This window comes from Pan troglodytes, chromosome 19, assembly GCF_028858775.2.
Source record: "Pan troglodytes isolate AG18354 chromosome 19, NHGRI_mPanTro3-v2.0_pri, whole genome shotgun sequence".
NCBI classification, from domain to species: Eukaryota; Metazoa; Chordata; class Mammalia; order Primates; family Hominidae; genus Pan; species Pan troglodytes.
Window position 1 is genome coordinate 26,913,330 of NC_072417.2, and position 10,149 is coordinate 26,923,478.

General features: G+C 41.7%; 2 protein-coding genes across 5 annotated transcripts; both read left to right on the forward strand.

Moving 5' to 3' along the window:
• The first annotated feature begins 2,287 nt into the window (after positions 1-2,287).
• LOC101059400 (keratin-associated protein 4-1) lies at positions 2,288-2,785 on the forward strand. Of its 2 annotated transcripts, none has more exons than XM_054670771.1 (2): positions 2,288-2,526; positions 2,575-2,785. In XM_054670771.1, exons 1-2 carry the CDS (start codon positions 2,288-2,290, stop codon positions 2,783-2,785), a joined length of 450 nt encoding a protein of 149 aa, XP_054526746.1. The 2 variants fall into 2 exon arrangements, with proteins under 2 accessions (XP_054526746.1, XP_016786553.1); XM_016931064.1 differs by having other exon boundaries at positions 2,632-2,785.
• A 6,240-nt stretch (positions 2,786-9,025) lies between these two features.
• KRTAP4-2 (keratin associated protein 4-2) lies at positions 9,026-9,537 on the forward strand. Of its 3 annotated transcripts, none has more exons than XM_016931066.2 (2): positions 9,026-9,291; positions 9,361-9,537. In XM_016931066.2, the coding sequence occupies exons 1-2, from the start codon at positions 9,026-9,028 to the stop codon at positions 9,509-9,511; spliced, it is 417 nt and encodes a 138-aa protein (XP_016786555.2). In that variant the 3' UTR covers positions 9,512-9,537. The 3 variants fall into 3 exon arrangements, with proteins under 3 accessions (XP_016786555.2, XP_024206085.2, XP_016786554.2); XM_024350317.2 differs by having other exon boundaries at positions 9,026-9,270; positions 9,316-9,537; XM_016931065.2 differs by having other exon boundaries at positions 9,026-9,537.
• The last annotated feature ends 612 nt before the right edge of the window (positions 9,538-10,149 follow it).

Genomic DNA, 10,149 nt, shown 5'->3' on the forward strand with positions numbered 1-10,149 from the left:
ACACCATGGTCAGCTCCTGCTGCAGCTCCTTCTGCTGTCACCAGAGGTGTGGTTAAGACCTCTGCCAAGAGATCTGCTGCCATCCCAGCTGCTGCCAGACCACCTGCTGCAAGACCGCTTGCTGCTGCCACAGCTTCTGCGAGTTCAGTTGCTACCATCCAGTCTGCTGCCAGACCACCAATCCGTGGATCCTGTTGTTGAATTTCATTCCTGACCACCAGCCTGAGTCAACTATCATGTTGAAAACATACTTGTTTTAAGGAGAAGGGTTATCTCTAAGCTATCTCCCCTGCCTTCAGACAGAGAGGGCTAACTATTTCTAAACAAACAAGTGACCATAGAACTGTGGCTCAGTTAGACCAGAATCCCAAGCCTATGATACCTGCACTTGCTTTGACCTTGATAGTGACTTCCTTATGATACATTAATTATGTCTGCAAAAATATTAATATTCTTGTTGTCATAAGCAGTTGGGCTACATTCAAACTAAGTGCAAAGAAAAAATCTGTTATAAATAGACAGGAAGGTGATAAAACTGCAATCATAGCAGAGGCTTTAAACATACTATTTCAAAAACGGTCATTTGAAGAAGAAAAGTAAACAAAGATATGGAGAATTTGAGTAAAATCATTATCAACTTAGACGCAATGGATATTTTTATGCCATCTTATGCCTAACAAACTGAATTTTCATAATTTTTATATATACCCCAAATAGTCATAAAATATGTCCATAAAAATATATTCTAAATATGTTCTTGTATCCTTCCTTCCATCCCCTCTTCCCTCCTTCCTGAATAATTCAGTCTAAATGGAAAGTAGGTGTCTGCATGGGATAGGGATGGCCTAAAGAGATAACATTCTTAATTTCTTTTTTAAAAAATTAATGTCATCTTGCACTTATAGAAAAATTGCAAGAATAGGTCAAAGAGGTTTCTTTGGTGATAAAAAGAAAGTGATGCTTCACTGCCTGTGAGCACTAGTGTGTTGCCTACATCAAGGGCTTTCCCCTCCGTAAACACAATAGAATTTAAAATCAGGCTTTATTCTTGCAAACAATGTTGCAAAGAATACCCTTGAACTTGTATCTTGGAAGGTATGTATAGGTGCTTCTGTTGAATACATTTCTAGAAGTGAAACGGCTCAATCAAAACACACACACTTTTCAAAATATGGTAAATTAATTTAAGATACTGTTAAATTTCAGATTCTGTTAATTACCATCTAAAGAAGTTGCCTCAATTTAGATCCCTGCCAACTGTGTATTAAAATGTCAATGTCTTTATAATTTCACCAATTTATTAAAGTTTTTAAACTTAAATATTTTACATTTGTCATTACAAATAGCAAGTATTCACTGCCATATCCCCAGAGCATGCAGTAGAACCTGGCACACAGTAGGTATTCGGTAGATGGTTTGATGAGTGAATAAGTTGTTCAATTAAAATACCTTAAATTATGAGTGAGACTAAACATCTTTCAGAAGCTCAAAAGGCACTTAAATTTCTTTTTTTAGTGAAATCACTGTTAATATCCTTTACTCAATTTTCTGTTTGGTTGTTGTTGTTGTTGTTTTTCTCATTGGGTTGTAAGAGGTATTCACGCATTAAGAAAATTAGCTCATTTATTTGTAGATTGGCTAAGGTATTATTATTTATTTTCAGCCTACTCTTTAGCCTTCTTGTTTTTCAATCAGGCATTTGAGTTTTTTCTGTTGTAAATTTTTTTCAATCTTTTTCTTCATTGCTATTAAGTTTTTCTGTATTAGAAAATCCACTCCACTTCTAATATTTTAAGACAATTTCTGCTGTTTTCTTCTAGTTGTTTCACAGTTTATTTTTCTCAGAAGAATCTTCAGAAAACAAGAAACATCATCCCATTTGAGGACTGCTGTGAGACACACAGTTTTCAGGATGACACACAGAATGCTAAGTTCCAAGTGATCTGTCACCTGACAATCGACTGGATGAGTAAGATTACAAGTCTTTGAAATTAAATGACACACTAAATTAACTGAAGACATGAGGAGGAGGAAAGACTGGATTGGCTAAACTCTAACACAGAGAAAGAATAAAAGTGCATTCCACCTTTTATACAGATTTTTCCCCACAATTAGCTAACTTGATAATTGCCTATCTATTAAGATACACAATAACAAGGAAATAGCTTTTACGTGGTGACAACAGCTCCTCAGCTGAGTATAAAAGTGGACATGGGATAAGGAGATTCCCACATTCGAAAAACTCACTGTCTTGGAAACCTACCTAGAACCTCCACCCTCTGACACCATGGTTAACTCTTGTTGTGGCTCTGTCTGCTCTGACCAGGGCTGTGATCAAGGCCTCTGCCAAGAGACCTGCTGCCGCCCCAGCTGCTGCCAGACCACCTGTTGCTGCCCCAGCTGTGTTGTATCCAGCTGCTGCCGCCCATCCTGCTCTCAGACTACCTGCTGCCAGACCACTTGCTGTCGCCCCAGCTGCTGCCGCCCAGTCTGTTGTCAGACCACCTGCCGCCCCAGCTGTGGTGTGTCCAGCTGCTGCCGCCCACTCTGCTGTCAGAACACCTGCCGCCCCAGCTGTGGTGTGTCCAGCTGCTGCCGCCCACTCTGCTGTCAGACCACCTGCCACCCCAGCTGTGGTGTGTCCAGCTGCTGCCGTCCACTCTGCTGTCAGACCACCTGCCGCCCCAGCTGTGGTGTGTCCAGCTGCTGCCGTCCACTCTGCTGTCAGACCACCTGCTGCCGTACAACTTGCTGCCGCCCCAGCTGCTGTGGATCCTCTTGTTGAACCTCATATTGGACTATCAACCATGAGCCAGTCACCATCACATGATATGAAAGTGTCATTTATATCAACTTGTCCATGTGTTAAATGGCCATCAGCTTTATTATCCTGTTATTCCACTAAGTAACTGGTGAAAGGGCATCCATCTACATTTAATACCACTCATTTTTCCCATGGATCTCTTCCCAGCATTCAGACCTCAGATGCATGATGCAGTTAGACTAAGCCTCTAAGTCTCTGACTGTTATGCTTGATTTGACCTTCAAAATTACATATTAACTGTTCTTCAATAAACATTATCTTAATATCAGTAATTCTTTTCTCTTTTTTCAATTTTTTTGAGAATTAGTTGTCAGTTTATTTTTTAGCATTACTTCTCTCAAGATAAAGACAAATTTGGGTTCCCACGACCAGGAAAGAAAACTGATTTTGTAAATATAATGTAATGCTTATATTATAGAAAGCACTTCATAAATTTTTCAAAATAAGATAACTCGCTGTATTTAACTAACAAAAGTTTCTTATTCAGTCAATGAAATTATTGATCATCTGTCATGTTCATTGCACTGTTGGGCTCTGGAGATCACATCAAGATATGTGAGGCACAGGAGCTTCCTGAAAGGAGCTCACTGTCTAATCTTGGAAATAAGAGGAAAGAGCAAAGTAGATAGATTATGCTGGGTAGTACTGATCAGAGGAGAACTTTCTGTCTTGGGGAAGAGTAAGACATTAGGAATATACATATACACACATTTAATAATAGAATGAGTTAAGTCGGTACAGGGAAGATGTGCAGGTCACAGACCCATGAAATGAAGAGGAGGAAAATATAGGAAAATGTTTACATTCTTATGAGGTCAAGACTGAGATGAGCTAAGAAACAGTTGCTGTTGACCAAATGTGGTGGAAGTTAAACCTCACTGGCCTCATCCCATCACCTCTATGTTAATGGTACTATACTAAAAGTCATAGGCAAATGAGAAAGCTCTTAGTCAAAGATGGAGCCACACATGGACAAGGGAATATCCTCTTTGGGGAAGAGTCAGGGAGGAGTTGGGTAAGGGTTTGAATGGTAGGCAATGATAGAGTTGTAAAAGAGAAGGACTCAGGCTGTAATTTTAAGCTGTGAGCTAAGAATGCACTCTCGGGATATGCTTAGACTCTACAGCTTTCTTGTATCTCAGGTAAACTTGGTCATATTCAGACAAGCAAACCGTATGTCTCCTGTAGCCACATGGCTTTGCTTATTCTGCCTTATGTCACTTCCACATGAAAAAAATATATACTTGAGCAAAATACAGGAGTTAATAGAATAAAAATTATCCTCAGGAAAGGACCAAAAAAATTATAGATGTTCTAAAATGGGGAAATAATATTCTTTTCAATAATGATAATAATCATGAAGGATCAGAAAATATGGGCAGGAGTGCAGTAAGCAGTAATGCCAAGGCTGTCAAGGTGAAGCACAGATGCAGTGGAAGGTCATTGCAAATGATGGGGGCGCCACTCAGCTGATGGGTAGACAGCAGGAAGGTAAAGCGAGAAATACTGGTAGATTTCTCATTTTCATTGGTATAATTTATACCTAAATACCAATTACTGTCCACACTTGTCTGGGATAGGCAAAGCAAATTGTCAAGAAATGTTATCTGTTTTGTCTTTACAGCGTGTGTCACCATGTTTACAGCAGCCTCTCATCTCCCCATGACAAGTGAATGTTTTACCCAAGGCAGCCTAGCTCCAAGGCAGCCATCTGGTTGTTTCCTCTGCTCTTTAGCAACTACTTTCCCTTTTGGAAGTTCAAACTTATCACAGTTTCTCATGTCTTTGAGATAATTTCCATTCTATAACCAAATAATATCAATAGGCCCAAGAGTTAAGGACTTTAGTTAGAAGCAAAATTTAGACAAGGATGAAGAAGAAAATGGCAAAAATTAAAGTACATTATCATATCAGTAGAGCAATATAGCATTAGTGTCATAAAAAAAGTCACATTCTTTTTTTTTTTTTTTTTGAGATGGAGTCTCACTCTGTCGCCCAGGCTGGAGTGCAGTGGCGCGATCTTGGCTCACTGCAAGCTCTGCCTCCCGGGTTCACGCCATTCTCCTGCCTCAGCCTTCTGAGTAGCTGGGACTACAAGCACCCGCCACCGTGCCCGGCTAAATTTTTGTATTTTTAGTAGAGACAGGGTTTCACCGTGTTAGCCAGGATGGTCTCGATCTCCTGACCTCATGATCCACCTGCCTCGGGCTCCCAAAGTGCTGGGATTACAGGCATGAGCCACTGCGCCCAGCCAAGGCTTTTAAGAGTTTCTTAACCAACCTTCTATTTTCTTTCTGGATGAAAGAGTTCTAATATTTAAGTCTTTCTTGTAAGGGTATCGCTCTATTCTTATGAGAATCTAAATACACTTTTCTGGGTAAACATTAGCTTATGTCTCAGTTAAATTTTGAAATGAACATAGGCACAAAACAGGCAAGATGTGTTGCCAGAAGTATAAAAATGCAGGTTGTATTTATTCCTGTGGCCTATCTAATTATGGCTAATATTTGGAGGACTTTGGTGCATTCAGCACTAACCTAGTAATATGGTTGTTGGGAAAAATAATTTTTGAAGAGTTTATATCACTGTTTTAAGTCATAATTTAGGTTAGACAGAAATGTCTTTCGGGTATTTGTGGCTGGGTATTTTATTTTGAATTGCTTCTCTCCTAGGAGGAGCATGTAGGGAAAATTACTGTATCTTATAGGATCCATACTCTTAAAAATGGGATTTTACATGACTGAACCTGAGGACAATTATAAATTTTAAAAGATAAGCATGAACATGGATGGGAGGGATAAAGGATAACAATGAGTCATCAAGTAAAAGGGAATTAAAAAAAGTCATAAATGTATAGGTTTGTAAACTGGAAGTCACGTTAGAGATATCTAACCCAGAGATTTTCAAACAGTGAAGTTTGCCATTGAGTAGAGCCCAGAAATTGACTTAAAAGTCTATACATGGCTCACTCCTGTAATCCCAGCACTTTGTGAGGCCGAGGCAGGTGGATCACGAGGTCAGGAGATAGAGACCATCCTGGCTAACACGGTGAAACACTATCTCTACTAAAAATACAAAAAATTAGCCAGGCATGGTGGCGGGTGCCTGTAGTCCCAGCTACTCAGGAGGCTGAGGCAGGAGAATGGTGTGAACTGGGGAGGCAGAGCTTGCAGTGAGCCAAGATAGCGCCACTGCACTCTGGCCTGGGCGAAAGAGTGAGACTCCGTCTCAAAAAAAAAATGTCTATACAAATTAATTATATCCTAAAGCTGGTGTCTTAAAAGCAGTATGGAAAGGATTATTTCAAATATACTATAAAACAGGTAGCCAAATTCAGGAATAAACGAAGGAAAGGGAAAAAAGGAAGAAAGAATAAAAGGGATTAATGAAAGATGTACAGAATGAAGAAAAAAAGGAGAGATTTTCATTTGTTAAATCAAAACAAATTTCATCCAGATAAAATATTCAACATAAAAATGAAACCGTTCAGTGGCCACACCTAACCGTGGATCCCAGCCAGTAGCCACAGCTGCACAAAAGCCCAGGCAGCAGCCCCACTGAACCTCAGGGCCTGGGCAGGAGTTTTACCCACCCAGAGACCCCCAAGAGTAAGCCCTGCCTGTTCACAAATGCTACCAGCTTCCCCGTCCAGAATCCCAGGCCGAGTTGACTGCTGAGAGTCTTTCCCTGCCAAAGGGAACTTGTAAAGTGTGGAAGAGGAGACTGTGTCCTCAAAGGCACAAACGCCAATGTAAGATTGCAAGGATTTTACACACACACACACACTGAAATGTTATTAGCCATGAAATGAAGAAAATCCTGTCATTTGGGACAACATGGATGGACTTTGAGGACATTATGCTAAGTGAAGTAGGTCAGACAATGAAAGACAAATAATCTCATTTACATGTGGAATCTAAAAACTCATAGAAACAGAGGGTAGAATGGTGATTGTCAAAGGTTGTGGATGGAGGAAATGAGGAAATGTTGGTCAAAGGGAGAAAATATTCATTTATAAGAAGAATAGGTTCTGAGGATCTAATGTACAGCATGGTCACTGTAGTTAATTACACTGTATTGTATATTTAAAATTTGCTGAAAGACTAGATCTAAAATGTTCTCACTATACACACTCAAAAAATGGTAACTATGTGAAGTGGTGGAGGCGTTAACTAATTTTATCATGACAATAATTTCACAATATATACATATCAGAGCATCAGGGTGTACACCTTATATACATGCAATTTTATATTTCAATTATAGCTGAGTAGAGGTAGAAAAAATGAAATTGTTAAAGTACTAGAAGAAATCGTGAGAGATTCCTAAATATAATGTAAATTTATCTTAAGGAAAACACACACACACACACACACTCACACACACTCACATCATGAAGAAAAATAGTTGATATAAAGTGATCTCTACTGAATCATCAGCAGGCACCAATCGTCACGGCTTCTCAAGGGCATGATTCTTTTCCAAAATACAAGGTCTCCTGGAAATCTTAGAGTTGTTCTCGTACACCACCATGGGGCTCACAGGGTCTTAATCCCACAGCATCATGGAACCCACTTTCATCCCTCAATAAAATATGATGTCTGGGTACATCAGAGCCAGAGAACAGTGCAGGCTCAGAACACCAGCCAGCGCACCAAGCAGGGGTTCACTTGGGAGCCCAAGTTGTTTTCATTCTGCTTGAATCACCTGGAAATTAGGGCCAGGGCAGGAGTAGGAACTGGCTTGGAACATAGCAGCATCATAAGAACACCACAATTTGATTTATTAGACTTATAAGCACCTGAGAGCAGAAAGGGAATCTCCCTCATTCATCCAATCCCCTCCATCTGGTTCTTGGATCTCCCTCAGAAACACCAGCTTACACTGAAACTCCTTCCCTGATTATCTGCAGAGGCTGCCCAGTTCATAAAACATTTCTATCATGGTAAGTCAGACATTTTTCCACCCCCTTCCCTGGGTTCCTTGACTCCTCAGGGGTGGGGAAATACATATATATTTATTAACTGATGAGTTAATGAATTGACAACATAGCACATTTTTGAAACAATAGTCAGCCATCCCTGCATGAAAAAATATAGGCTGATATCCTTTGTTCTTGATACCTGTTTTCTGCTTTCTTTCTCTCTTTATTGATTTATTTTTTGAAAACAAAGATGTAAAGTGTGAAATTGGATCAACAACTTCTATAAGGAAGCAGCAGAGTATAGGGCATCTTCAAGGCCCAGCAATTCAGCAGAGAAAGCAAGAGGGCTGGGAGCGAATTAGAGCAAGAAAAGGATACTGAGTCATCTAATTTGGGTTGGCCAGAAAATTTTGGAACCTGGAGAGATGAGCTCATGTGCCCTGTTAGAGCTAGGAAGGCAGAAAGGCAAAGTCACAAGGAAAATCTGCCCCAGGGAGCAAAAAAATGAGGGACTTGGACCTTTAAGTATAGCTGTTCTCTGAAGCCAACATTCCCCAAGAGGCCCTGAATCTGAATTTTGGAGGGTTGTTTCTGTAGAAAAGGAAGCATCAAACTTTCACAGCTTAGTTTTCCACCTTAAAACAGCTCTGTATTTCTCATCAGAAGGTCTAGAAAATGGGTCACAATTCAGAGTGCGGAAGATAGAAAAGCAATAGGTCCTACAGTGTTCTCGTTCTCACACCAGTGGTCATCTGTTTCACACTGAAATCTGTTTCACACTGAAACCTTCACAGGCCATCTGACCCGTAATGAAGGAGCCATCAGACTGAAATGCAGCTTTATCCTCCTGAGTCACCAGAAAGAGTCATGGGCCTGTAAGAATAGTAATCACCCAAGAGTAGTCATGATGTGTTAAGCAAATGAGACTGAAGCACATAGTATGTGCTTACAGGCAGATGTCACATGGCTGCTCTAGGAGGAAGCTACAGTAAGAGAGACACAGGAGGTGGTTCAGGAAGAGCTGAGCTAAGGAGTCCTAACACATTAGGGAAAGGAGATAGTGTTTCCATCTATGTGGATAAGTTAACCAGAACAACAAACTTGCCTAATTTGATAATTGCCTACATATCAGGACAAACAATAACAAGGAAAGAGTGCTGCATCTGATGACATCAGGCCTTAGCAAGGTATAAAAGAGGATCTGGGGCAAGGAAACTTCCAAACCTTCCAAACCCACCTTCCTGGAAATCCACCCAGAACCTCCACCCTCTGACACCATGGTCAACTCCTGTTGTGGCTCTGTGTGCTCTGACCAGGGCTGTGGCCTAGAGAACTGCTGCCGTCCCAGCTGCTGCCAGACCACCTGCTGCAGGACCACCTGCTGCCGCCCCAGCTGCTGTGTGTCCAGCTGCTGCAGACCGCAGTGCTGCCAGTCTGTGTGCTGCCAGCCCACCTGTTGCAGCCCCAGCTGCTGCCAGACCACCTGCTGCAGGACCACCTGCTGCCGTCCCAGCTGCTGTGTGTCCAGCTGCTTCAGACCCCAGTGCTGCCAGACTACCTGCTGCAGGACCACCTGCTGCCGCCCCAGCTGCTGTGTGTCCAGCTGCTGCAGGCCCCAGTGCTGCCAGTCTGTGTGCTGCCAGCCCACCTGCTGCCGCCCCAGCTGCTGCCGGACCACCTGCTGCAGGACCACCTGCTACCGCCCCAGCTGCTGTGTGTCCACCTGCTGCCGCCCAACCTGCTCTAGTGGCTCTTGCTGCTGATGCCCTCACCTACACTCACCTGCCTTTATTAACCAGCATTCTTGATATGGTCCACCTGTGAACTGAATCATGCAAGGCCAATTGGACAACCTCAGTTCCAACCAATTCTTGGATTGAGTTTGGCCTCCAAATATGCTCACCAAACACTATGTTGCTACCCTCTACCAAATGAATACAAGTTTGAATTTTCTCTGAAATATTTCAACCCCATGTTCCCTGAATTGAAATATTTGCTCTCTACCATAATTTATCACATGGAGCTATTCCTCTTTCTTAAATAAATTTTAATTTTTGAGGCATACAAATAATATACGGGCATTGTGTCTCATTTTTCCTCCTTGAATTCTCATCCTTACCTGTCAAATTTTCTGATGTTCTTCCCTGCAGAGGGAGAAGACCACAGCAGATGATATCAGGGGCTCCACCTCTATCCTATCAGCACTCTCCATTCAAACATAGGAAAATGGTTCCTTAGAGCAGGCACCTGGAACTCTCTACCTGAGGACTTTCTCTGGATAAAGGAGCAAACTCTGGGCTGGAGACTTAAAGCCTCTAGGAACAGCACTCAGAGAATGAGTGGGAGTTGGTAATATATGCCCTGGCTTGTTTCCCTCCAGTGGGGGGTATGTCAAACCAGT

Bases quoted from the DNA above. Each gene is read 5' to 3' on its own strand.
- LOC101059400 (XM_054670771.1), top strand. From the start codon at position 2,288: ATGGTTAACTCTTGTTGTGGCTCTGTCTGCTCTGACCAGGGCTGTGAT. The intron at 2,527-2,574 runs GTCCAGCTGCTG...CTGCCGCCCCAG, and splicing joins TGCCGCCCCAGCTGTGGTGT to CTGTGGTGTGTCCAGCTGCT.
- KRTAP4-2 (XM_016931065.2), top strand. From the start codon at position 9,026: ATGGTCAACTCCTGTTGTGGCTCTGTGTGCTCTGACCAGGGCTGTGGC.